The sequence below is a fragment of the Pseudorca crassidens genome, chromosome 6 (genome assembly GCF_039906515.1).
Source record: "Pseudorca crassidens isolate mPseCra1 chromosome 6, mPseCra1.hap1, whole genome shotgun sequence".
In the NCBI taxonomy this organism is placed as follows: domain Eukaryota; kingdom Metazoa; phylum Chordata; class Mammalia; order Artiodactyla; family Delphinidae; genus Pseudorca; species Pseudorca crassidens.
This window is the reverse complement of record NC_090301.1, coordinates 11,668,934-11,695,422: the sequence shown is the minus strand read 5'-3', so window position 1 is coordinate 11,695,422 and position 26,489 is coordinate 11,668,934. Positions and strand designations below refer to the sequence as shown.

Below are 26,489 nucleotides of genomic sequence, written 5' to 3'. Positions count from 1 at the left end.
CTTCCTAGACAGAGGATAAAAGGCAGCTTTGTCAAATTTCCTGAATGAAATCCCAATAAAGTCTTTACTATACAAAACCAATAGTGCGAATAAGAACAAAAAGGGTCTGATGTGCACAATTCTTATCACAGATAACTGATAACATGTGATGTGGAGAGCACAGGGCATGACCTGGAGGTAGCTATGGTCTATGTGGGTGGACATATCATTTCCAGACAAATGGGGGGTTCTGTCTTAATAAACGCAAACTGACAAAATCTAGGGGAAAAGCCGATGTCTGATTCTATGGAAGAAACTTTGAAAATAAGAAAGTTTCGTATTTTTTAAAGTTTAGAAGTCTCTTATTTGGTTCCTACTAAAAAAAACAAAGTCTCTTAATTTGGTTCCTGCTGAAACAACAACAACAAAATTGGTTAGAGCATAAACTCTGGGCATTTAAAGAATCCAAATAATATGTTAAGAGGGATTATTGATTGTATTGCATGTTACAGCTAATAATTCCCTATAGTGCGTTTTCTAATCATCAGGACCTTTATTTTTAAAAAATGCCTTTAGGACAGTCAAACTCCTCAGCTCTCATACCCACCTGACTCAGTTGGTCAAAAAGGCACCAAACAATTTAGGGTGTAGAAACATAGAGCTATAGGTATTTGATGAGTCTGGGAAAGATGGGACCCACAGAGAGAAACCAAAATTAAAGATCAATACTGTCCTATCTCTGCTTTTTTCAAGGAATTGAGAGGATCCTGTGGAAAAAGTCATCACTTTGAGGCAAATTTCATGGCAGGTAAGTGTCTCCTTTATGCTGTAAGATATAGATTTGACTTTTCGGTAAGTTCTAATCACATCACAAGCACACAGTGAGTTAAGTACTCACAGGGGTAACTAAGGTGAGTGAAGAATCTAAATGAAATCCACATTGTACATTTCACAATGCCTCCCAATCCTCCATATGTTGTTTTCTAGAAATTCTACTTTGATGCATACTTGCCTTTTTCTCCTTTTGAGCCTCTTCTTCCTGGTGGACCCACTTTGCCTTTTATTCCTTGTGGCCCAGGAGGCCCAGCACTACAATATACAACTTTCCAGCGGGAAAGGGGGCGGGCAGAGAGAATCACACAATTTTTGTGAACATCTGATATAGAACATCTGACATAGATCTGATATAGAACAAGTAGAGCTTGGTGTGTTCTCATTCACACCATCCCCTCAACACCATTCTTTCTTCCATTCCTTTCTTATGATTCTTTCTCTCTGCTATAAGAATATGTATACAAATAGACCATACAATTGTCACAGCAAGCTTCTGCTACCATAACCACTGATAACACTCTCCCTAATCTCAGCCCTAATTTAATGGGTTGCAGAGCAAAGTAGTGGATAATAAAGCAAACAAATATATCAAAACAAAACAAATAAACAAAAAACTAAAAGTAAGTATATGGCAAATATATTTTGCCCCTTAATTATCGATAATTACCTAATAAAGAAAGCATAAAGCAGGGTTTGTAAAAGCAAAAATTCAGAGACATCTGATTAAAAATGTTAGATAAAATGCAAACAATAAGTTCCTTGTCTCCCCAAATACCAGTAAGATAACAGACAGTAAAAGAATATTATAAAAAGGTATAATCTTTCAAGACAAAGAAAAAGAGAAACAAAAGCAAAAAAAAAAAAAAAAAGTAAAAAGATTTAGCAGACCTTAAAAAGCTGAATTCCAAGCAGGCTGTGGGGAAAGCGGAAACAGAACACAGTTTACCTAGGAAATCTCTTCCAAAGTTCAAGAATTGGTACCTCTGAAGTAGAATGACAGTGAGACCCCAAACAGGATGATTGGTCAAAGAAGCAGCTAAATAGTAAGAAAACCTTCTCAAAAACTGCAGCAGGAAAAAACAAACGTCCTCAAAACTGGAGGAAACAGACAATGAAGTAAGAAGGAATCTTTAAAATAAACTATATAGTTTAGAAAGCAGACAAGGGAAGGCATTTCATTCCCAAAACACAAACAGGCTGCTGCAAAAAGAAACATTAAAAGGGAACAACAACAGAGAGAGAGAGAGAGAGAGAGAGAGAACAACAACAACAAAATCCTCAGAAATTTAAAAAAAATGGTTATGAAAGCAGAAATTTAAAAATTCAGGAGCAGACTTGGAAGATGGAGTTGAGGAAGTCTACCAGAAAGTGTTGCAGAAAAATAGAAAGGTGAAGAATAATAGAGTGAAGATTTGAAAAACAGACATGTAGGATTGATTCTCTAACAGACAAATATATTGAGTCCAGAAATAGAAAACAGAGGGAAAAAAAAGGAGGACAAAGTATCTTCAAAGAAATACTCCAAGGGCTTCCTTGGTGGCGCAGTGGTTAAGAATCCGCCTGCCAATGCAGGGGACACGGGTTCGAGCCCTGGTCTGGGAAGATCCCACATGCTGTGGAGCAACTAAGCCTGTGAGCCACAACTACTGAGCCTGAGCTCTAGAGCCCGTGAGCCACAACTACTGAGCCCGCGAGCCACAACTACTGAGCCTGTGTGCCACAACTACCGAAGCCCATGTGCCTAGAGCCCGTGATCCAAAACAAGAGAAGTCACCTCAATGAGAAGCCCACGCACTGCAATGAAGAGTAGCCCCCGCTTGCTGCAACTAGAGAAAGTCCGCATGCAACAACGAAGACCCAATGCAGCCAAAAATAAATAAATAAAATAAATACATTTTAAAAAAAAAGAAATACTTCAAGAAATTTTTCCAGAAATGAAGGATTTGTGTTAAATTGCTCCTAGTGCCTGCAAATGTACCCACACTGAGGTAAATCACAGTGAAATTTAAGGACATTGAAAACAAAGGAGAATTCCTATAAGCTTTCAATAAGAAAAGGGATTTTAAACAAAGAATCAAGTATCTAAAGGTTACTGGACTTCTCAGTAACGACACTAAAAAGCAATGGAAAATGCCTTCAAAAACCTGGAGGAAAAATTATTCCAATCTAGAATTTTATATTCAACCAAACTATCAATCTAATTCCACAGTAGAATAAAGGTATTTCAAACAGTGAAGACACCCCAAATATACACATTCTCTCACAAAGTATAATGAGTAAACCATTAGAAGAAATATATGAGTTGTGGAAACAAAGGGACCCAGAGAGACAGAGAATCAGAGAGACAGAGACAGACAGAGAGATAGAGACAGAGAATTCCTAGGATAATGGTGAAGGAAGATCTCCAGGCAGTGTCGCAGCATCAGCTTTTAAAATTGCAACCTGACCTAATTTAAACAGGTCAAAAAGTTCCAGATGAGATTTATTCAAAGAGATTAATACTAGTAATGAGTTAAAACGTATGATTAAGAGATGTATACAATTCTGGACGGTTTGAGGTTGAATTAGCAATAAGTATATTGAAAACCAAGCAAACACACAAAGATATGACAATTATTACCAAACTGTTATGCTAGGAAAGCAGTATCATATATTATTATATGGCTAAACTGGTGAATAGCATTTATATAACCCTTCCGTGTAAACATTGCATATTTATTTAACTAAAATTATGACGCTAACTATATTGATAGGTTGTAGGAGTGGAAAATGGCATATGTGTGGTGGGTGGGGAAAGAGGTGAATTCACCCGCTACAGAGGAAAGTCAATAGATAATGCGCAAACTGAAAAATTAAGAAATAGCAACACAAGTATGTTGAATGGCAATATAGAGGCAAATCCCAAGAAATCCAGCTAATTGTGGGGAAAATATTGCCCCTGGGGAGGAGAGAATAGGAGAAGGGGTTGCCTGGGACAGCAGTTTTTTCACAAAAGGCTTTGTAGAGCTGTTTGACTCAAGCCAGGTCCATACGTAACTCTATAAAAATGACAACTACATTTAAAAAATAAAAATTGTGTTAATTTACAACATTCTATCAGCATACTTAAATTCCCATCCAAATATTTTCACATAATTTAAGAGATGTGGCAGTCCAACATCAGTTTACTTTTTTGTACTTTTAATACAACTAACTTGGCTTATGAAATATTAGATAACGTTTTTAAAATTTGGAAAGTCACGGTTTCTGAATGATACTGCAAATATCAAATGCAACATAAATGCTAGTGAATGTGAATGAAGAGCACTTTACCATCTGATCCTGGAGGTCCCGGCAACCCTGGCACTCCAGGCAACCCAGGTGGTCCCTGGTTGCCTGGTTTCCCTGGAGCAGAATCAGCTCTCCCAGGAATACCAGCTGCCCCTGGAAATCCTGGATGACCAGGAAACCCTCGTGGCCCAGGGGGTCCCATCATGCCTCCAAGAGAAATCAAGAATGAAAACCACACATACTCTCAGATAACATTTTTCTGTAGAAGAAATCAAAATCAGTACATGCTTCTTAGGCTGTGGGATTTTTTTAAGGGAAAAAAATGTAGCTAAAAAATAACTGAGTATCCCAGCCAGCAGAATGCCTCACCTCCTTTGAAACAAGCACACAAGTGGTAATAAAGGTTTAGGGAATCAGATTTTCTTACCTTTTTGTCTATTCTTTAGGATTATTGGAAAAGAAATATATATTATTTAATTAAAATTAGGTTGAAAAATATCAAAAAACTTTGACAACTTGATAAAAAATAACCTGAATAAACACATTAGCACGTATAATGAATTAAAATATGGACTCACAGAAAGACAAGTACTGTATGACATCACTTACATGTGGAATTTTAAAGATACAACAACTAGTGAAAATAACAAAAAAGAAGCACATTCACAGATATAGAGAACAAACAAGTGGTTACTAGTGGGGAGAAGGGGGAGGGGCAAAATAAGGGTAGGAGATTAAGAGGTACAAACTATTACATATGAAATAAGCTATAAGGACCTACTGTAAAACGAGCGGAGTATAGCCAATATTTTATAATAACTATAAACGGAGCATAACCTTTAAAAATTGTGAATCACTATACTGTACATCTGTAACACATAATACTGTACATCAACTAAAGTTCAATAAAAAATTTAAAAAATTAGAAGAAATTAAATAAGATAATACATTAAATCATGTAGATAGGTACCTGGTATATAATTTTAAGCTGTTTGTTTTTATAATTATCATTGACTAGTAGAATTTAATGAGAAAACTGGTGTTGCCATTTAGATACTAAAATGTAATATTTGGATATGATTGAGATATGCTTACATGGAGACAGTCTTCTAATCTTTTACCCCAAAATTAATTGGCACAGCCAAAAAAAATGGGGCTCACAAAATTATCTCTGTAGATGTAAAATACTATAACCACTTAGGTTTGTGGAAAAGCAAAGGGGTGCTAGATTTGAACCTGGCCTCTCCCTCTCCAGCCACAGGTACTTAAGTAGGTTATTTAACTTATTTAATCCTCTATAGCTTCCTCAGAGGCTTGTAATGAAGATTAAATAAAATAATCCACATAAGGAGCTTACTGCAATATGTGGCATGTTCTCAGTGAACGACTGGATGCTCAGTGTGTTTAGAGCAGGTCAAAGTAATGCAGCAGCAGCTAAATCCTGCTTCCCCTTGACATGCTACTTCCCCCTCGCTGGTGGCTTTGGCTTAAAGACAGCCGGAAGCCTTGGTGTGAGAGCGATCATTACTCTGAGCTGCTTCTTCCTAAGCATGCCTGGTTCCAGGACCTCTCTGTGGAAGACTGACGTTATCAAAGATGGCGCCAGGGTAGCTCTAGTCCCTCACGCTCTTGTAGAACCTTGATGCTCCCCTAGCAAGAGGTGGAATGTTCCCCGTCCCTTCAATGTACCAGCCTTTTGTGGTTGTTTGGACTAATGAAGTATGGCGGGAGTGACACGATATGGTTTCCAAGGCCAGATTATTAAAGAAGATTCAGCTTCTTCCTTGTGAGCAAAATGCTTGGACTGGAGTCCTGAGGCACCACAGAAGCAATATCACTGCTCGGAAGCCACCATGCTGTAAGGAAGCCTAAATTAAGTACAGAGTCACACAGAGAGACTTGAGACTATATGAGAAATGAAGGAGAGAGATGCCTGGCCATTCCTCATGTTTCAGTTCCAGACACGATGGCTGCAACCAGATGAAAATCCCTGCTCCATAATCGCTCAGCTTAGCCGTTCCTGAATTCTTGAACCACAGAAAGAGTGAAGGGGAATATACTGAACGTTGTTGTCTTAAACCACTAGGTTTTGGGTTATCTGTTCAGCAACAGACAATTGAAACCCTGTCCGTCATCAGTAATGTAGCATGCAAGTTAAGTTGATGGCTTTCGTTATTGGGTGCATACGTGCTGGGGCTTTACGTGTATTATCAAACATTATCTTTACTCCTTCAACAACCTTGAAAAGTTCATACCTTATAGATAAGGCACAGAAAATTTAGGCCAAATATGAATACTAATAATCGTAGCTAACACAGTGAGTCTTTACTATATCCCCAGTTGTATTCTAAGAACTGTATACATATTATTTCTTTCAACTGTAACAAGAACTCCGTTTTGCAGACAGGAAAACTCAGGCACAGAGAAGTTTAATAAATGCCCAAGATCACACAGTTTGTAAGTACTAGAACCTGGAATGATTTTAGTCCATTGTGTAAACACATAACTATTTCACTATACTATACTGATTGGGAAGGTTGGGATTCAATCACAGGGGTCTGACTCCAAAACCCAACTCATCTCATGGTAAATACTATAGATGACTATAAAATAAAATATGTATAATAAAGGCTACATACAATGGTATGTTTAAAACAAAATGAACATGTACTCCTGTGGACTTGGCTACCATCTTGTCTTCATAACAGTCCTAAGACCTGACTCGGAATCTCCACAATCAGTCACTGGATGGTCCCAGATGCTGCCTGCTATCTTGTCCCAGTACCAGGGAGAATGCTCAACCAGCTTCCAAAAGGCAGAATGGGTTACAGTGTATGGCATATCGCAGCCTCGACCACCAACTGATAGGACATGAAATCAATTCAGTTGTGGCCAGCATTAAAAACTTTTTTTTTTCAAAAGAAAAGAATGGAATAGAAAATAGAGTGTATCAGATACCCCAGAGATATTATTTTGTGAAATCTGTGTTTCAACCATATGTATGTATGTATGCATATATGTGTGTAATGTAATGTAAATGCTATACAATATAAAATTATTTCTTACTATAGGTTGGAGTCAAAATATGGATTCTTTTAAAAAAGATTTTTGGAATTAAGAAGCTTCCTGTTATACTTGGTTTGGAATCTGCTAGAGACAGGTGTTACTTACTCCCACTGGGTTTTGATTTCAATCTGCTGGAGGTGGTATTTTATTATAAACAAGCCCGAAAGGAGAAATGTAAGAGCGGGGTCTAGTGCCTCCCGACCAACAGAGTATTCTGTATGATTTATATAGTTCTGGGTCAATTAAGCCATGGCTGCGATATCGAAAGAGTAAATGAACTAAACAAAGCTTTATTTACTGCCTTTGTGGTCATCAGATCCTACAAACTGAAAGCTAGCTTTGTGAAACATTAAACAAGAACTTTGTAGTTCACAGTTGAATATCTCAAGAAACTTCTAACTCCTCAGGAACTATAACATGAAACAGACCGGATAAAATTACATTTATACCAGACTTTTCTCCCCACACGTTTAATCAGTCTTCCTGGGTTCACAGAATGCAAATATTCCCTAAACTTCCATTCTTAATCTCACTGGGAATATTAGCTAAGACAGCACTTGAAGGAGTTCAAAGTCCGTGTGTCAACAGGATTATTTCTCAGGCCTTTCATCAAATACTACCACGAGCCACAGGGGTTTTTTTGTGGGCGAGAGGGCTGTTGTTCTCTGTTTATTTTTTAACTAAGTCCGAATCAAAATTTTATTTTTTAATTTGCAATTTTGTATTTCCACATTTCATGCAGAAGATTTAAGCTGGGGCCTAGGTGGATGAACTAAATTTTAACAAGTAGATGTCCATAGAGAGAGCCTTCCAAGAAAGTGGGAAAGACCTAAAGACACACTCTAACCCTAGCAGCAGTTTCCACATCTTAACTGCATCTGGTAGTCTTGTGGGAAGCTTGTTTTACATACATATTTCTTATCACACCCCTGAGATAGTGATTGAATATTTCTGAGGTGCAGTCCAGGAGCCTGGATTTCTTCCAATTAAATGATTAATTGGTTTGAGCTCTGTGCTTCTTAATCCTGGCTGTGCATTAGAATTAAGCAGGGGTTGGGGGCGGGTGGTGGGTACTTCCCTGGCGGTCCAGTGGTTAGGACTCCGTGCTTCCAATGCAGGGGGCATGGGTTCAATCCCTGGTCAGGGAAATAAGATCCCACATGCTGCGCAGTGCGGCCAAAAATAAAAAAGTATGGGGACCCTTTTATAATAGTAGATGCCTTGGTCCATCCATCCCTCAGAGAGTCCAACATTCCTGATCTGGGGTACGCACAGCCATCAGTATTTCTGAAACAATGCTAAGGTGATTTTAATATCAGCTAGAGTGGAGAGGCCCTGGTGTGGAAGAGGATGCAGCAAACCTGGCATGTAAAAGCCATACCTGCACAGACTTCGCCTGGTCTACCAGGGGGACCAGGGGGACCAGGTGGTCCAACAGCCCCCGTTTCTCCATAGCGGCCAGGGTGCCCTGGATCCCCTGGAGGCCCTGCCAAAGATAATGGCATAATGTATATAGTAAACATATATATACATTGAAAGGCTCACGCACAATCACTTTTCGTGAGCCTTGTTAAAGTACAACAGGAGATTGTTTTGCAGTTTCTCATCACGTTTAAAGTGCAATATCTTAGACCCTCCGCTGCAGACACAGGAAGTAGTGCGGAATTTGTCATCGATCTAGGCTGCTTTCTTCCTGGAGGCAGCATCTTGGCAGGTCTTAGTCAAATGGCTTCACACATTTCTAGCGATTAAAAAACCTACTTTCTGAAAGGTAACATAATAAAAATCCCAGCATGAAGTTCACTCACTAAAATAAAATTTGGTGTCTTATGGCTGATAGAGACAGACCAAGATGCACATCTCTACTTGCACTAATATAATTATACATTCATGTTAAAAGTGCGTATATGCAGCCTGCTGAGTGTGTAAACTACAGAAGGACTAGGCCAAACTCTTCTTTTGGGACCATGCAAATCCCATTTCAGCATAATCTATAGAGAAACAAAATGGAACACAAACCTTTGAGTGGAAGAGCTGGAGTTGCCAAAATCCCTGGTGGTCCTGGGTGCCCGCGGTCTCCAGGATCTCCCTGAAATCATTCATTCGTTCACTTTTCTTAGAAATATTAATCTTTTTCTCATGTTTCCTGGCACTAAGTAAATATTAGCAACACCAAGTGGGCATTCATATAGGAAACAAAGCCTATAGGCTGACTAGAGAAATAAATAGCTCATGGTGGTCTAAGAGGAACAAAAGTATGAGATCTCCCACCTACAAGCAGAAGTTAACAGCCAACTGGGAAAGTTCTCCCCCCCCCAAAAAAAATTCAAACTCCAAAAATGCTTCCATGTGCATCAACTAGATACCTCTGAAGCCATGAAGTTTCTCGGATCTATTATGAGCATTAATGTCTAACTTGCACTCCAGAACAAATAGTTTATCTGCCTATAGGATCTGAACCTACATTTTAGCAGCAGATATTGTCCCCCTTAATTGTGTCACCTTAATGCCACCATGGCTTGTCCTGCACAAGTTCTAAGGTGAGGTCACATAAAAAGGAAAGAAAAAATGCAGTGGTGTTCAAAGCAAAGGACTCTCCACGGTTCCCTATGTTTTTAATCATGATACTGTATAATCCCTAGGGAATTTTTGAATCTCTCTCATTATTATTCACCTTCAAAAGGATCATTGCTCAAATGTAAAATGTAATCATTACCACATGCATTAAAATAATATAAGCAAAATGAACTGAGGTTTGAATGATTCTTTGAAATATTTTAAAAAATAAATTAGATAACGTAAGGGATATAGGATGTTATCAGACTGTACTCAAATAGGCTCACTTTTTTACCTTTGGACCAAGAAATCCAAACGGCCCAGGATCTCCAAACACTCCCGGTTCCCCCTACAAATAACCAAAAACATGCCTTTTTTAAGCATATATATTTATTTTTATGCACATATTTACCTCCAAAATTTACAGGAAATAAAACAATGCATAATATATACAGTGTTGTTTTCATGAGGATCAAACAATGAAGGTAATTGCAGAACATCAGGGATGAAACACGCCTTTTTTAAAAAATGTGATTGGGTAACAAATTATCTCATTCTCATTTAATCTGAATGACCCATGCTCACCGAGATTCTGTACAGAATCTTAACACTGCTTTGGGGTTGCATCCGACAGTTTTGCTTTAGTTTTTGTACCCACAGTGAAATCATGTAACTTATAAAATAAATGTGTTCCCTTTCTCATTACTGTGTGTGAGTCTACAGGCCCTGGAACAACTTTTGAATGACACTGAATTGCATTTACTGATGAATATGTATTTATCCTCTCTATAATCATGTTCATTTACCTTTAATCCTGGAAAACCTGGAGAGCCATAGAAGCCAGGGTCCCCCTAATAAATTCACAAGAATCAACACAAGCAGAATTAAAACAAAATACATAAACCAGTTCAGTGAATCATTTTTCACCTTAGGAGATTGCTTCATTGGTATTTAACCTTGTCTGCAAAGGTAGCTGGATAAAGGAAATAAATATAAAAGAGATTCCATTTCTTTATAACATTTGTTATTTTAATTATCTTTAATCTTATTCCAAAAAATGAATGTCCTTGACAGTGCTTTAAATTAAGAACACGGTTTTGTTGTTTTTGCTGTTCTTCCATTTCAATTTATTTAATTTAATGCTTGCACTGGGCTAAATATCTTTGAATCATCACAATATAATTTGTCTAGAGATTAATAGTTGCTCTATGCATTATGAGCAATGAAAATTACTATGGAAGTCAATATTGTCTCGTTAAGTACTGAATCTGAGTCAGATGAACTCAATGCCCGTGCTCGCCAAGGTCTGGCCTTCATAGCAACTCTATGAATGGGGATCCCATTAGTGATGTGTGGAGATGTTTGAGGCCTGATGCTATATAGTTGTTTTCTAGCTACTGCTCCTAGGTCAGTACCTTCTTTTATCAAATAGGCTTAAATGAACAATTCCAAGCTACTATCACACTGACATTGAGCCAGTAAGAAAATGCCACGATCCCATTACTTCCTGCCAATTCTCCCATCTTCTGCTTGCCTGTTTTATCCAAATAATGTCCATGAAAGGGATGCTCTGGGGCACTTAGCTATCACACAATTCTTGCTGACCAAAATATAGCATTCCTCTTAGAGATAATCTCCACTTTTGAACTCTCAGAAATATTGATCTAGTCTTATAAAAATGTGAGAGAGAAATGCCTCCAAACTCACTGAAGTTAAGGATGCCAAAAATGATCCTTACCCGAGGTCCTGGAAACCCAGGAATACCTTTCTCTCCTTTTGTCCCAATACCGGGCTCCCCCTTAAAGAGACGACACTTTTAGAGGAGTTCAAGCAACAGTATTTCAGCAATACGAATGCAAAAACAAAACGAGAAATAAAAATTATTGCCAGCAGCTTAAAGAAAACAGCTACTTTGGAAATAGTCTTCCTACAGAATTATGATGAAATATTGAAAAGTTCTAGTAACATATCGGCATTTAAAGCAGTGATAATAACCATGTAAAAATTTTAAATTAAGATAGCACATCATACAATTTTTTAAGTTCTTTAAATAAATTACCTTGGGTCCTGGTGGTCCGGGAGGTCCAATGATTCCAGGCGTTCCTTTAATACCCTAAAAACCACAATGAATATAATATGGCTTACCGGCTCTATTCAACATACTGAGTTCCATCTCTTTAAGAAATTACCTCTTTCAACAGCCATTCTCCTAATTTTTTAATGAGGGATTACTCGTCAACTGTCGGTAATTAGCAACTAAGATCCAAGCGCACCTTTGAACCTGACACTCTTCAGGAGGCCAGTTCTGTGTAAAAGGTGTAGCATTGGGCGGCGTGGGACAGCAGAGCGGTGGGGGGAGCCACCATGGACCCAGGGCAGCAGATGCAAGCTGGGAATGCAGCCACTGAGAGGAGAGGCTCCTTTTGAGCAAGGTAGTGAAACTGAATCCAGTAACTGAAAACTGATGGGAGAATGTGCACATGGCATCAGTAACATCAGTGCTGGAGGGTGACAAAGGAATTAATATTTGCCAAGAGTCTATTACATGCTCGGTTTTATGACTCTGTCACCTTTCAATTACCAAAGCATCAGATCCATATGTAACACCTAAAGGACAGCTGGATTTCCAGTGGTATTTTCAGCGACCATATCAAAGACATGAATGGGGGACTATATCCTGGAGGACATGTCACAGTTTAGCAGCCCAAGCTAGGTCTGCCACTCAACAGCCGGGTAAACTTGAGAACCCTGGTAACCTTTCCAAGTCTCACTTTTTCAACTCTTTATAATGAAACTAATAATAGTACCAACCTGTAAAGGTTACCCTGGGATCAAGGCAGCGTTGCATGTAGGTGCTCAGCTCTTCGCTGGCACGGGAACATGTTCAGAAAACGTTGGCTATGACTACTTTACCAAGGTCATATATGGATTGAAAATTACCTTTGCTCCTTTATAGAGACCAGAATCAGGTGGCTGCACCAGAAGGGTGGGTCCTGGAGAACCCTGCTGGCCAACCTCACCCTTTAAAAAAAATCAAGATAATAAGAATTTCATATTAACTTTAGTTTGAAATAAAAATGGAAACGAAGAAGACTTTCACCCACATATTGTGGTATAATGCTTACAAGCCTTTATGTCATGGATTTAAAATAAAAATTATGGCAAATACATCATGTAATTTTAAATGTTTATTGTTTTTCATAAATAATACATACTGTTAAAAATGAATTTAAAAAATAAAAGTAATCCATAATCCTACCATCCAGAGGTAATCTCTATTAAAACTTTGGTGCAGTTCTTTGTGGTGTGTGTGTGCTTGTATGTATGTGTGGGTCTATAACTGTGTATACACACATGTATACATATGTCTACATATACACATGTGCATGATATGCATGTGTGCATACATGTGTATGGGACTAAATGGTGTGTTAAACATAATTTGAAACTCTAATAGAAGACCCTTATTCAAAAAGACGCATACACCCTAATGTTCATTGCAGCACTATTCACAATAGCCAGGTCACAGAAGCAACCTAAAGGCCCATCAGCAGATGAATGGATAAAGAAGATGTGGTACATATACACAATGGAATATTACTCAGCCATAAAAAAGGAATTATACTGGGTCATTTGTAGAGACGTGGATGGACCTAGAGACTGTCATACAGAGTGAAATAAGTCAGAAAGAGAAAAACAAATACCATACATTAACGTATATATGTGGAATCAGAAAAATGGTACAGATGAACCTGTTTGCAAGGCAGAAATAGAGACACAGATGTGGAGAACAAATGTATGGACACCAAGGGGGGAAAAGGCGGGTGGGATGAATTGGGAGTTTGGAATTGACATATATAAACTAATATGTATAAAATAGATAACTAATGAGAACCTGCTATATAGCACGGGGAATTCTACTCAATGCTCTGCAGTGACCTAAATGGGAAGGAAATCCAAAAATGAGGTAATATATGTATACCTATAGCTGATTCACTTTGCTGTACAGCAGAAACTAACACAACATTGTAAAGCAACTATACCCCAATAAAAAATATATATATTATAAGTAATACTATATAATAATAAACATAATTTAAATGTAGAATATAGTTTATATTGTATTAAAATTTAAAATCATTTAATATATTTTACAACACTATTTTTTGCACATTTTCCTATCACATCGGGTGGGCCAAAAGGTTCATTCGGTTTTTTCCATAAGATGGCTCTAGTAGCACTTAGTTGTCTTTAACTTCATTCGGAACAATTTTGTTAGACCGTATGTGACAGGTGTCACGTCAGCGTGCATTTAAAAAAAGACATCAAAATTGGTGAATTTTTGTGTAGCCATTTTAATATTGGAGATGGAAGAAAAAAAGCAACATTTTCGGCATATTATGCTTTAAAAGGTAAAAACACAACTGAAACACACAAAAAGATTCGTGCAGTATATGGAGAAGGTGCTGTGACTGATCGAACATGTCAAAAGTGGTTTGCAAAGTTTCGTGCTGGAGATTTCTCACTGGATGACGCTCCATGGTCAGGTAGAGCAACTGAGGTTGAGACGGTCAAATTGAAACAATAATTGAGAACAATCAACATTATACCATGCAGGAGATGGCCGACATACTCAAAATATCCACATCAAGCATTGGAAAATCATTTGCACCAGCCTTGGTTATGTGAATCGTGTTGATGTTTGGGTTCCACGTAAGCGAAAAAAACCTTCTTGACCATATTTCCACATGCTATTCTCTACTGAAACGTAATGAAATAGTTCTGTTTTTAAAACAAATTGTGACGGGCAATGAAAAGTGGATACTGTACAACAATGTGGAATGGAAGAGCTCGTGGGGCAAGCGAAATGAACTACCACCAACCACACCAAAGGACGGTCTTCATCCAAAGAAGGTGATGTTGTGTATATGGTGGGATTGGGAGGGAGTCCGCTATTATGAGCTCCTTCCGGAAAACCAAACGGTTAATTCCAACAAGCACTGCTCCCAATTAGACCAACTGAAAGTGTCACTCGGCAAAAAGCGTCCAGAATTAGTCAACAGAAAACGCATAATCTTCCATCAGGATAATGCAAGACCGCATGTTTCTTTGCTGACCAGGCAAAAACTGTTCCAGCTTGGCTGGGAAGTTCTGATTCACCCATCGTACTCAGCAGACATTGCACCTTCGGATTTCCATTTATTTCGGTCTTTACAAAATTCTCTTATTGGAAAAAATTTCAATTCCCTGGAAGAATGTAAAAGGCACCTGGAACAGTTCTTTGCTCAAAAAGATAAAATGTTTTGAGAAGATGGAATGATTAAGTTGCCTGAAAAATGGCAGAAGGTAGTGGTACAAAAGGGTGAATACGCTGTTCAATAAAGTTCTTGGTGAAAATGAAAAATGTGTCTTTTATTTTTACTTAAAACCGAAGGCACTTTTTGGCCAACGCAATAAGTACTAGAACCTGGAATTTCCCCACATCATGACGTCTTCCAGTATATTTTTGGCAAGCGTGTTAAATGGCTGTACCATAAATTTCCCAACCACACTGGAACTCCATGAGAGCGGAGATCAGGTCTGTCTCGCCAAATCCCCACACCAAGCACCAATACTAGCCTGGCACAGGGTAGATGCTCAATATCTATTTACCCACAGTTGTTGAAAGAGCCCCTCACCGACTCTTAAGCATTCAGATTGTTTCCAGATGAGCTTCCACCTTAAGGCACTTTTCTAAAGTTTATCCTTACCTAGTTTTGTGTTTCAGCAGAAAGGACTATGGGTGTGAGGGGTGGACGGTGTGTTGCTCAATGCTTTGGGTCACAGTTATTCATATTTTTATTTATGTGTGAAGTTTAGGACTCTGATGAAATTTGGCAAGTTAAGCTAAACAAATCCATAATTAAACAAATTGTTACCCCGGATATATTATCAGAAATATTCCATGTCTTTGGGCTAGGGGGAAGTGTGTTATATAAATTAAATTGAATTTACTGTTAGGTTTTGTCAGAACTGTCATTTTATAGTCAAGGGTAATGGTGTCATAATAATTCAGCAAAGAAAAATTCTCAGCCATAAAGCTGTACAGTGACGAGAGAACGAACACAAGTTAAGTGGTAATCAGAACCGTCTCCTCGACCCGGGTAGCCCATACATTTTAACATGTGCTCCTCCACGCAAAAGGGAGTTCTTACCGGGTCTCCCATTTGCCCCTTTACTCCCACGCCAGGATTACCCTGGAAAAGAAAAGAAAAAGGAAACTAATTGCTTTGGAATATTAAAAAGTAATTACAAGTAATAAGACTTCTGGTTAAGCAATTTGTTGAAGTGTATTTATTAAATAGTTCGGGAATTCTAAAAAGAGGGAAGACATGATTCTGACAAATACTAGTGTCGCTTATCTCATTGTACATGGACTTCATTTGTGTATCTTACTCATGGCCGCCTACCTTCAAACCTGGACTCCCAGGAGGGCCTGGAGGTCCCTAAATCAACAGCAAAAACACACAAATCAGTTATCAGTGATGGAGATCAGACTGTGCCCTTATTGGTTGTCCCAAGCTCCTCTTTAGGAAACGCTTAATTTTGAAACACACATGATGGACTTCCTACCATGGCTGGGCTGCTTGCCCCCCACCTCCACCCCCCTCCTGCCCCCCACCCCCAGGGACCCGTGCTTCAGGAGGGACTCACGCTCATAATGGTGGGTGTGTCTCGGCCTGAATTGCCCAAGACTGCAATTCTGCTTTCTTTTGCTTGATTTAAATATCAAGTCAGGGCTTTTGGAGAGACAGAATCAACAGTGCTGTACTTACTGCCAACCCCGGCTCTCCTGGATATCCCACTGGGCCTGCTGGTCCTCTCACTCCCCTTGAGCCCTAAACGCGAGAAAAATCAGTAAATTCTTTACCAGAAACCATAATCATCGTTCACGGGAGAGCTGCATGTAATCCCAGTTGGATAAAGACCTCCGGAGAAACCACAGTCCCGGCCACACCTGCCCTGCTGCGTCATCTTGAACAGTAGCTCTGATAGAGCTGGGAAAAGGGCACAGAGCTGGCAGGCAGTAGCACTTGTTGGGTGTGACTAACTCCTACGTTTGGGATTAAGACCCAGAGATCAATCTACTTATCCACAAATAAATCTTGTAGTAGCAAAAGTAGAGAACAAAGAAACCTTGTTACTCCTAAATTCCATATATGTTATAAATTTAATATACATCAAAATGCTTTTACAATATTAATATTACTTAGCATTAAATAAATTATTAATGTAGTTATACTCTAATATATCCTTTCAACATGCCCTGTAAGATCAGTGTGAATAGAAATGTCCCCAATTCAAGATCAAGGTAATTAAGCCATAAACAATTTCCTGCAACATGTTAAGTTACAGCAGAATAACACACAAATTCACAAGGAGAGGTTATAGTTGGGCAGTTCTAGAAGTATGGAGAAAGGGGCTCTGTTCTCCCACTCACCCTGCCCATGTCAAATGATTTGAGAGTGTGCAATGGCATTACTCTCTCCTAGAGAATGAATTGGTATTTATTTTAACAGTGACACCAAGGTATCTCACTGATAACGTAGAACTGAGCTGCCGGAGTAGTAAGAAAAAAACAACCTGAGAAAGTAATCCTGTCAACAGCCAGAAGTTACCAAACACAATTATAGGTGAACCATTAGGAGGCCAAATTGCTTTCAGTTTTAATCTTGTGAATATTGATGAATTGCAAAGACAAATATAATCATTGAATCACAAATTCCAGGAACTTGAAGATAGGGCAAAATACTAAACATAATACACAATTACTGATTCAGCAAGCAAAATCATTTTCACTGGACATATATTATTTAGGTAGTTTCTAAGCGGAATTATCTTCCTAAATATTAAGCGACTATAGCTATCCAAGCAATACCAAATGATCACTGCAAGATAGAAGTGAAAGGTAAGCCGGAGCTTACTGAGATTCAAGGGCGGCTCTGTGGGCCCGGGACCTGTGCAGTCACACAGGGCCTCATGCTTGATTTAATGCTCTGCTGTCACCATCTTAAAATTTGTAATAATTTTTGAACAAGAGACCTACATTTTCATTTTGCACCAGGTGGGCCCTGCAAATTAGGTAGCTGGTCCTGCTGAGATGCAAACTAGTGGAGACCATAGGCTATCTGAGGAGCAAACAGAAGCGCATGGCCTGCCCAGAAGACTTACTGGTAAGCCGGGAGGTCCTGGGTCCCCTCTGTCACCCTGCAATAGTATCAGGACATTGCATTAGAAGAGCAACACCATTTCCCTAAAACACACAACATAAAAGTAAACACACACACACAGGACTTATTTGGACTGTCTGTGCAGTTTGTTCAGTTTTTCAGTGTTGAAAAGACAGCTGTGGAAGGGCTCTATGGAGGTGCTTTTCTGTCTCCATTCTTAAGCCCTGAATTCTACTTCTACCCAGCTGAAACCAGGGAAAGATTGCTGGAGTCGTGAGGACATGGAATCAAGATGAGATTTCATCTTTCAGTTTAAAATGTTCTAAAGAAAAAAACAAAGCTCTAAATTCTCGATCCAGTGGTCCCATTTCATCAGTTTAACTGTCTGTCATCTGATTGGCAGACCGTTGCTCCCTTAATTAACACCTGTTATCACCCAGGAGCAAATGTAAAGGGAATTCGTGTGGAAACCCTCTCTGCCGCTGTGCACACCTACCGCTTTGTGACTCGACTCTGCCCTGAGACTCTACTCACTTGAAAGGATCAAGGGGTGTATATTCTCTTGAATACAGACTCTTCCTTTTTTTTCCAAAATGTAAAATATACCGCAAAATATACGTATGATAAAATTTAACATTTTAACCTTTTTTAAGTGTACGGTTCTGTGGCATTAAATACATTCACCATGTTGTGCAACCATGTTGTGCTTCCATTGTCCAAGCTTTTCCATTTCCTCATGGAAACCCTGTATCCATTAAACACTAGCCCTCCATCCCCCCTTCCCCAGCCCCTGACAAGCACCATCTACTTTCTGTCTCTATGAATTTGACTACTCTAGGGACCTCATCTAAGTGGAATCACACATTTTTCTGTCCTTTTGTGACCAGCTTATTACACTCAGCATAATGACCTCAGGGTTCAACCATGTTGTAGCACGCTTTAGAATTCCCTGACTTTTTAAGGCTGAATAATATTGTGTTGTACGTGTGTACGTACTACACTCTGTTCATCCATTCATCAGTAGGTAGACACTTGGGTTGCTTCCACCTTTTGGCTATTGTGAATAGGCTGCTATGAATATGGGTGTACACATATCTGTTTGAGTTCCTGCCTTCATTTTTGGGAGAACATATCTAGAAGTAGAATAGCTGGGTCATAGGGTAATTCCACATTTAAGTTTTTGAGCAATCACCCTACCATTTTCCACAGCAGCTACACCATTTTACATTTCCACCAGCAATGCACAAGGGTCCCGACTCTTCCACATAATTACTAACACATTATTTTGTTTTTCTTTTTCTTTTTTTAATAATAATCATCCAAATGGGTAGGAAGTGGATATAGGCTCTTAAAACCATTGTTTCTCCAAGGTTATCGATCTGCATGCCACTTTCATTAGGGATCCTCTGTTTCTCTTTAAGATGAGGAACTCTCTATATTCATCTCCCTTTCTGTCTTGCTTGTTGTTTCTTGCACAATTACCAAAAACTACTCACCATAACTAATATTGTACCGTACATTATACTTTACAATACATGGCAGTATAAACTATTATAACAGACCATCAGCACTGAGAGGAAGGCAGGGTAAATATTAATTTCCTTTCACAAATAAGGCAAATGAGGGGCTTCCCTGGTGGTGCAGTGGTTGAGAGTCCGCCTGCCAATGCAGGGGACACGGGTTCGTGCCCCGGTCCGGAAAGATCCCACATGCCACGGAGCGGCTGGGCCCGTGAGCCATGGCCGCTGAGCCTGTGCGTCTGGAGTCTGTGCTCCGCAACAGGAGAGGCCACAACAGTGAGAGGCCCGCGTACCGCAAAATAATAATAATAATAATAATAATAAATAATAAAAAAACTAAGGAAAATGAGGCTCAGAGAGGTTGAGGGGGTTGCTTAAAGTCACAGTAGTAGGTAAGGGTCAGTTCACTCCTTCCAACACATCATACTGGTTCCTAGAATGACCCTGTTTTTGAAGCTATGTTTATGAATGTATCATTTAAGCTATAAATAGAAGCACAGTGCTTGCTGTCTAACAAGTAAGAATAGGCACAGAGGCTATAAACACACATTGTAAGCTCACTTAAGGGATCACCACTCAGGTGTGGCCACTCCAGGTGGCACAGAACTTGGAATCTGATAGAGGCAATCTAGGACTACTTTTATCTAATTATTGCAGAATATCTTTCCTTAAGAGAAATGACCATGTCTTGAAAATGTACTGTATCTCTCCTCTTGAGTCTATCGTATCTAGTGATCTCCTTCTGCTCATCCACGGCTACTCAGATTAGAGAGAGGCGGTGGTCATTCAAGAGTTTATTTCTGAATATTTGTACATCATTCTCTGTGAAAAACACAAAAGCATTTCATTTGCTAAGGATAGTGCTATCAGGTTTCTACAATTTTCAAGTTCAATAGTGGTGACTTCTATCATCATGAATGGTAAATATTAATATCACAATATTTTAACTACAAAGTAATTAATGATTCTCAGCTGGAAGTGATTTTTCCCCCAGGAGACATCTGGTAATGTCTGGAGATATTGTTTGGGTGTGGGGGGTGGGGGTCAGGGGGGTGTTACTGGCATCTAATGGGTAGACACCAGGGAAACTGTTCAACATCCTACAATACACAGGTCAGCCTCCACGACAAATGATTCACCGGCCCAAAATGTCAACAGTGCCGAGGCTGAGAAACTCTGAAATAAATGTATTCATTGCAACTCTGTGAGAATCATGGGGAGGGAGGGGAATTTTGCAGCCAGAGAAGCTAAAGCCAAGCGCCTTCACACAAGAAGTATGGGTCATCCCAGAGGGTCAGGGTAATGATCAAAACCAGTATCCTCAGAGCCATTTTAAAGGAAATCTCAGTCCATGTGTTTTCTGCATGGGTTTACTTATATAGAAAAAAATTGTTTTAAACCCGTCCTGATTGTAAAGCTTACCTGAATACCTTTAATGACACCTAAAATGAACATTGAATTTCCTTTTTCTCCTTTTTTCCCAAGAAGGCCCTGAAAATAAAATAGTCACTTTAAGAGAGGAAAAGAGCATATTACTATTTCTGTATTTTCTTTTGCAAATGAAATATTACTCACCAATAAAATTACCATTATAATCATATTTCACTAGTGGAGATTTCTTTATTCTCATTTTTATTATCATCCTAAGGTTGTCATATATACTTATTTAATATTTGGTTAAGATCTACTGAGGAATCTCCTAAGACAGAATATCTACTAATATATTATATTATATTACGTGGCCGTGAGGCACGGCCACGGAGCCTGCACGTCCGGAGCCTGTGCTCCGCAACAGGAGAGGCCACAACAGTGAGAGGCCCGCGTACCGCAAAAAAAAAAAAAAAAAAAAAATTCCTCTCGTCTTGAAATACCTAGAGGGGTTTATGTATCTGCAGTGAACCCTGAATGATAAACAACCTAAGCTTTGCTAAGTGGCCTCCCTTCCCCTATCATCCATTCTCTGTATTGCAGCCAGGAGCATCATGATAGAACATCAGTCGGATCATATTTCTTCCTTCCTTAAAACCATCCAGTGCATTCCCATGGCATGGAAAAGAAAACCCAGCTTCCTTCCATAGTCTACAAGGCCCCGTGTCTTCTACGTCCTGCCCAACTCTCTGTCCTCATCCTCCAGTCACCCGCATTTGTTCACCAGGCTCCCAGTACACTTGCAATAACTCTGTTTCTCGAACACATCCAGCCTGCTCCCACTGGAGGGCCTTTTCACTTAAGATTCCCACTAGGCTGAATTGTGGCTGTCTTACTGGGGAGCCTTGTGGGCCAGGAGCTCCTCTTTCTCCTGGAAAGCCTGGAGCACCTCTTGAGCCGTTGTAACCATCTATGCCAGATTTGCCTCTGGATCCAGGAGGCCCTGGGTGCCCCTACAAGAAACAAAATGATAGGTGAAGCATTTTTGCAAGAATACCATAACAAAAAGGTTCTGTGATATGGGTCCCCAAATTATGGCAACTGTGACTCACATGTCGTTCAGTTTTGTGAAACTTCCTTCCCCACCCACAAGAACTACGTAGCATAGTAAAAATAAATAAATCTATTTTCATATACCCCAATTTAAATTAATTTAGTCTGGAGTATTTTCAGAGATCAGGGAGGAAATCTTCCTTGAAATCCTTAGAAAAACTCTAATGAATTATAAACCCTGCCAAATACCTTTTCCTTCTTTCCTCTGGTTTTTGTATAAGCAATGAGAGGTTTGAGCCCACTCCCACCATTAGGACTCACCAGCAAATAAAAACTTTTGTAATGAGTATAAATTTATTTCCAGAACATTGTACTTGACCTGACAAGTATACGAGCTCATATCTTGGAATGCTTTTCTCCAATCTTTTTGAAAACCTTGTTCTTCAAGTAAAATGTTCTGGTCTCAGAGTTATTACACAAAATTGAAATGCAAGCACCCTTCCATTTACTAAAATAAGAAAATAAAGAAGAGTTTGCCATATATATTATATATAATATATATCATATAAATATATTTTATATATATACAAAACATGTGATTTTAAGGGCTTTGATGAGTGTCCCTCCCTTCTTTAAAATAAATGGAGAAAATTTAAGGATACTTACAGGTATCCCATCCAAACCTGGGAATCCAGGAACACCGGTTGGACCCTAAAATCCCAGAAAATAAAACGAAGATATAAAAGCTACTAAATTATTAGATTAACAGGTTAGTTTACTTAAAAACATTAATAATTAATAACTTGTTTTAAAAACAAAACCTTATCAGTCATTGTCATCTATTTTTACATTAAGGAGCTCAAATGCCAACATTTGGAAATCAACCATTTGTGCTTTTCTTTTTGTACTTAGGAAGCCAACATGGCAATATTAGTTCAAAGAATACATTCAATACCCTATAACTGGAAACTCAACTTCTCAGACTCTATTTATCCTAGAGAAACAAACTCTTAAATGTAAACACAGGTAATTTACAGGAGTGTTTTTGCACACTTGCACTACACGAAGTTGGACTAGGATCTCAAATTCTCATCAACAGGGAATAGACTATAGTTTTATCCATATTATGGCATATCATAGAGTAAAGGAGTAAATTCAATCTACATAAATTGATATGAAATGATCTCCAAGCCATATGGTTGAGTAAAAAAGAAGGCTCTGCATGATACATATAGTATCAGTTAGGTTGTTTTAAAAAGCCATAAAGAAAACCACTCCTTACTGGGTAAACTCATGTATTTAAGTGCCTAGAAAAGGTCCAGAAAGGCATGCTCCTCTGGAAAGGGGTTAGGAATGAGGACTGAATATCGAAGAGGAGTTTAGACTTGATTTTTCTAAGGTTCCGATAGGTACTACTCGTGATTATTAGAAAATCTGGCATAGCAATTCTGGTGAGGGTTTAATATGAATCTTTCACTTAAGAAGAGACTTACCTTATCACCCTTGTCACCTGCTGCTCCAGGAAGGCCACTGTCACCTCTCATCCCTTTCTCTCCTGGAATTCCAATGGGTCCTGGTGGCCCCAGGGGTCCAATAGGACCCTGTGGCCCTGGTGGTCCTGGTTGACCCTAAGAAGCAAGATTAAAAAGGCAGGGGGATGGATGACTCTTAAGTAACATTTTCTAACAAAAAAATATGGTGACTTGGGTTTACAGAAGACTGGAAAATTAAAGATGGAGCAAACTCTAATAATAGAAGCACGAACGATCAATTAATTATAAAAAAAGAAAATGTTGCCTTTTTCCATCTGAATCAAAGCTGTACGATAAATTTGAATTACTGCATGTACACACACATCTATAAACTGATTATAGTTCTCTTACTATTTTCATTCTGTCATTGAAATTTATAAATCTTGAGCTGTTTAGTGCAGTAAGGAATTTTTAAAAATCAAAGTCTCATTAGCATTATGTAAGTGACACAAGGTAAGAGTGAGGAAAAAGTGCCAGATATTTTATTTACTTCAAATGGCTCATAATTTGTCTGCCCTTTTAGGGGGAAACATTTCTTTCTTAGCTGCTTTTATCTAATTTCTTATCCATAATTTGGAATCAGGCTCTCCATGTCGCATTATTTTTACGCAATCCAACTTTCTTTCCGTGAATGAAAACATCACCTTTTATTTTAGGCAAAGAAGTTTCAGGAACTCAGTTCTCCCCCTAAACCCACAGTGGGAACATCTCTGGGACAAAGATGAGGAACTCCTTGCTCCCTTTAAGCCTGTTCTCCACTGCATTTAGATGCACTGTTGCAGTGAATGAATGTTCAGTTACGACAGCGAGTCTCACAGCTCTTTCTAGGAGTAGGAATGTTGGTATGTCTCAGCATCAGTTTCTCTAACTTCCAGATGATCGTATCTAGCTGCCTCTTTGACATCTCCTTGAATACGATGGTACCTTCAGCTTAAAAAAATCCAAAATGGAACTTTTGATTTTACCCCCAAATTTGATTCTCCATCCACTGTCTCTATCTACCCAGAATCCAGCCCCAGAATCCTGGGATTCATCCTCGATATTCCTCTTTCTGCCACACCTACATTTAACCCATGATCGATTCCTAGCATTTCACTCCCGAAATGGGTCTGAAACTCACCCACCTCACTGTCTGCCTTGCTGTGACCCTGCAGGTCAGCATCAGTGAGACCGGTGTTCCAGGCTCCCAAATGGCTTTCCACCTTCCTCTAACCCTCCTCCCTGCCTCTCTTCAAGTGACATTAAAACAGAAATCAGAGGGACTTCCCTGGTGATACAGTGGTTAAGAGTCTGCCTGCCAATGCAGGGGACACGGGTTCATGCCCTGGTCCGGGAAGATCCCACATGCTGCGGAGCAACTGGGCCCGTGAGCCACAACTACTGAGCCCGCATGCCTGGAGCTGGTGCTCTACAACAGGAGAGGCCACCGCAACGAGAAGCCCACGCACAGCAACTCAACTAGAGAAAGCCCGTGCACAGCAGCTAAGACCCAATGCAGCCACAAATAAATTTATTAAAAAAACAAAAAAAACAGAAATCAGATCATGGCATGGCTCTGCTTTTTAAACTTTCATTGTCTTCCCACTACATGTAGAATAAACCTCGTGCTCCTCCCTTCCAGGCCTTACAGGGTGTGGCCCCAGATTCCCTTGCACCCCATGCTGTGCCCGCCCCACACTCACTAAGTCCCAGCCACGCTGCTCTTTTCTGTCTTTGGGCCTCGGTGCGAGCATTCTCTCTAGATCTGCACATAACGGGGATCTCTCCTAAACTGCCACCAGTGAAGCAGGATCTCCAATTCATCCTCACCCCCATTAGTCTCCCTCAGGGTATCCTGTCCACTTCCTTCTTAGCATCTTAGCATTTCACAGTTTTTAAATTATGTATTTGCCCATTAGTTTGTTGTCCGCTCTCCGACTAGACACTAGCACCATAAGGGCAGGGATATCTGCTCACCAGTTAAGTCTTCCATCTACCATCTACCATGGCCTTTGGCTCAGGAATAAATGAATGAATGAGGGACAGACGTGGCAGTGACTATGCTCACAGGCTTAGTGGTCCAGCCTGACCACCCATCCGCTCCAGACACACGCTACGAGGGCCCTGTATGATCAGGAAAGTGATTTTTGAATGCTGCAAAAAGCTATTCTATCAAATGTAATCTTTATGACATACAGATTGATTTTACACATTCAAACTTGTTTACTTTTTATGAAATAATCAACTCATGGGAACAATGAGGCTCTTCAAATGAATTTAAGAATCTAAAATCAGGGTTTCTAAATGATACTTCTAGCCTCAGCATTCAATCTCTATCTATCTAAAATCAGGGTTTCTAAATGATACTTCTGGCCTCAGCATTCAATCTCTGTCTATAATTTGATGTGAGCAGAAAGTATCTCAGATTCATATGTTTTTTTAAATAACTCGCTTTTCATTCTTAAGATAATACTCTTAGATTAAATAAAGAGAAGCTTTATAATGAGACGTTTATAACGAGGCTTTCGCGGATGCAGGGTGACCTGGTCACATGACACCATGCCCTGTGGGGGCTAATGTGTCCAGCTGTGTTGTCTAACACATGTCAAAATCCATGCTTTATTTCACTACAGTTTGAAAACACTCTGTATTCATCTGCAGTCAGGCTGTCACCTGCAATTATTTTATGCTTTTTAAAAATTTTCCAAAGATTTAAGAAAAAATCATTTAATATCCCCTTTCCCGACCCAAACAACATGGATAACTGCATTCAGAGAGCAAGTAAGTCTTGATATGTGGAGAGAAAAGCTGAGTGGATTTCAGGAGACATCTGCTTAGAACTTGTAAACCTCTGGGCAATTTCAACCTTAGTGCTCAACTCTAACCGTGCACGGGACCCTGTATAAGAATGTAGGGCTATCCTTCGGGTGTATGGGGCCCAGGGAAAAATATGTTTTGGAGAGTCCCACCTACATAAAAATGAGTCACCTGAAATCAGTGTATCAGTGTCATTCTGGTGACCCAATCTCAGGGATTCCATGAACGAAGAACAAAATCCCACAAGCGGGCAAGGGAGGCTGTCCTATCAGGCGGCCACCCTCTGGATACCAGGGCCCGGCCAT

General features: G+C 39.4%; 1 protein-coding gene across 1 annotated transcript in view; it reads right to left on the bottom strand.

The window, feature by feature from the left end:
- Positions 1-26,489, bottom strand: part of COL4A4 (collagen type IV alpha 4 chain) — a 135,821-nt gene that overhangs the window by 64,291 nt on the left and 45,041 nt on the right. The window contains exons 5-21 of the mRNA XM_067740375.1: positions 23,350-23,484; positions 22,523-22,567; positions 21,700-21,816; positions 20,858-20,926; positions 17,917-17,952; positions 16,521-16,583; positions 16,155-16,190; positions 15,900-15,941; positions 12,646-12,726; positions 11,765-11,818; positions 11,444-11,503; positions 10,512-10,556; positions 10,001-10,054; positions 9,169-9,238; positions 8,531-8,635; positions 4,126-4,290; positions 988-1,081 (exon numbers count right to left, since the gene is read on the bottom strand). Coding sequence (XP_067596476.1) covers positions 988-1,081; positions 4,126-4,290; positions 8,531-8,635; positions 9,169-9,238; positions 10,001-10,054; positions 10,512-10,556; positions 11,444-11,503; positions 11,765-11,818; positions 12,646-12,726; positions 15,900-15,941; positions 16,155-16,190; positions 16,521-16,583; positions 17,917-17,952; positions 20,858-20,926; positions 21,700-21,816; positions 22,523-22,567; positions 23,350-23,484 — 1,271 coding nt within the window. The remainder of the gene's footprint in view (positions 1-987; positions 1,082-4,125; positions 4,291-8,530; positions 8,636-9,168; positions 9,239-10,000; positions 10,055-10,511; positions 10,557-11,443; positions 11,504-11,764; positions 11,819-12,645; positions 12,727-15,899; positions 15,942-16,154; positions 16,191-16,520; positions 16,584-17,916; positions 17,953-20,857; positions 20,927-21,699; positions 21,817-22,522; positions 22,568-23,349; positions 23,485-26,489) is intronic.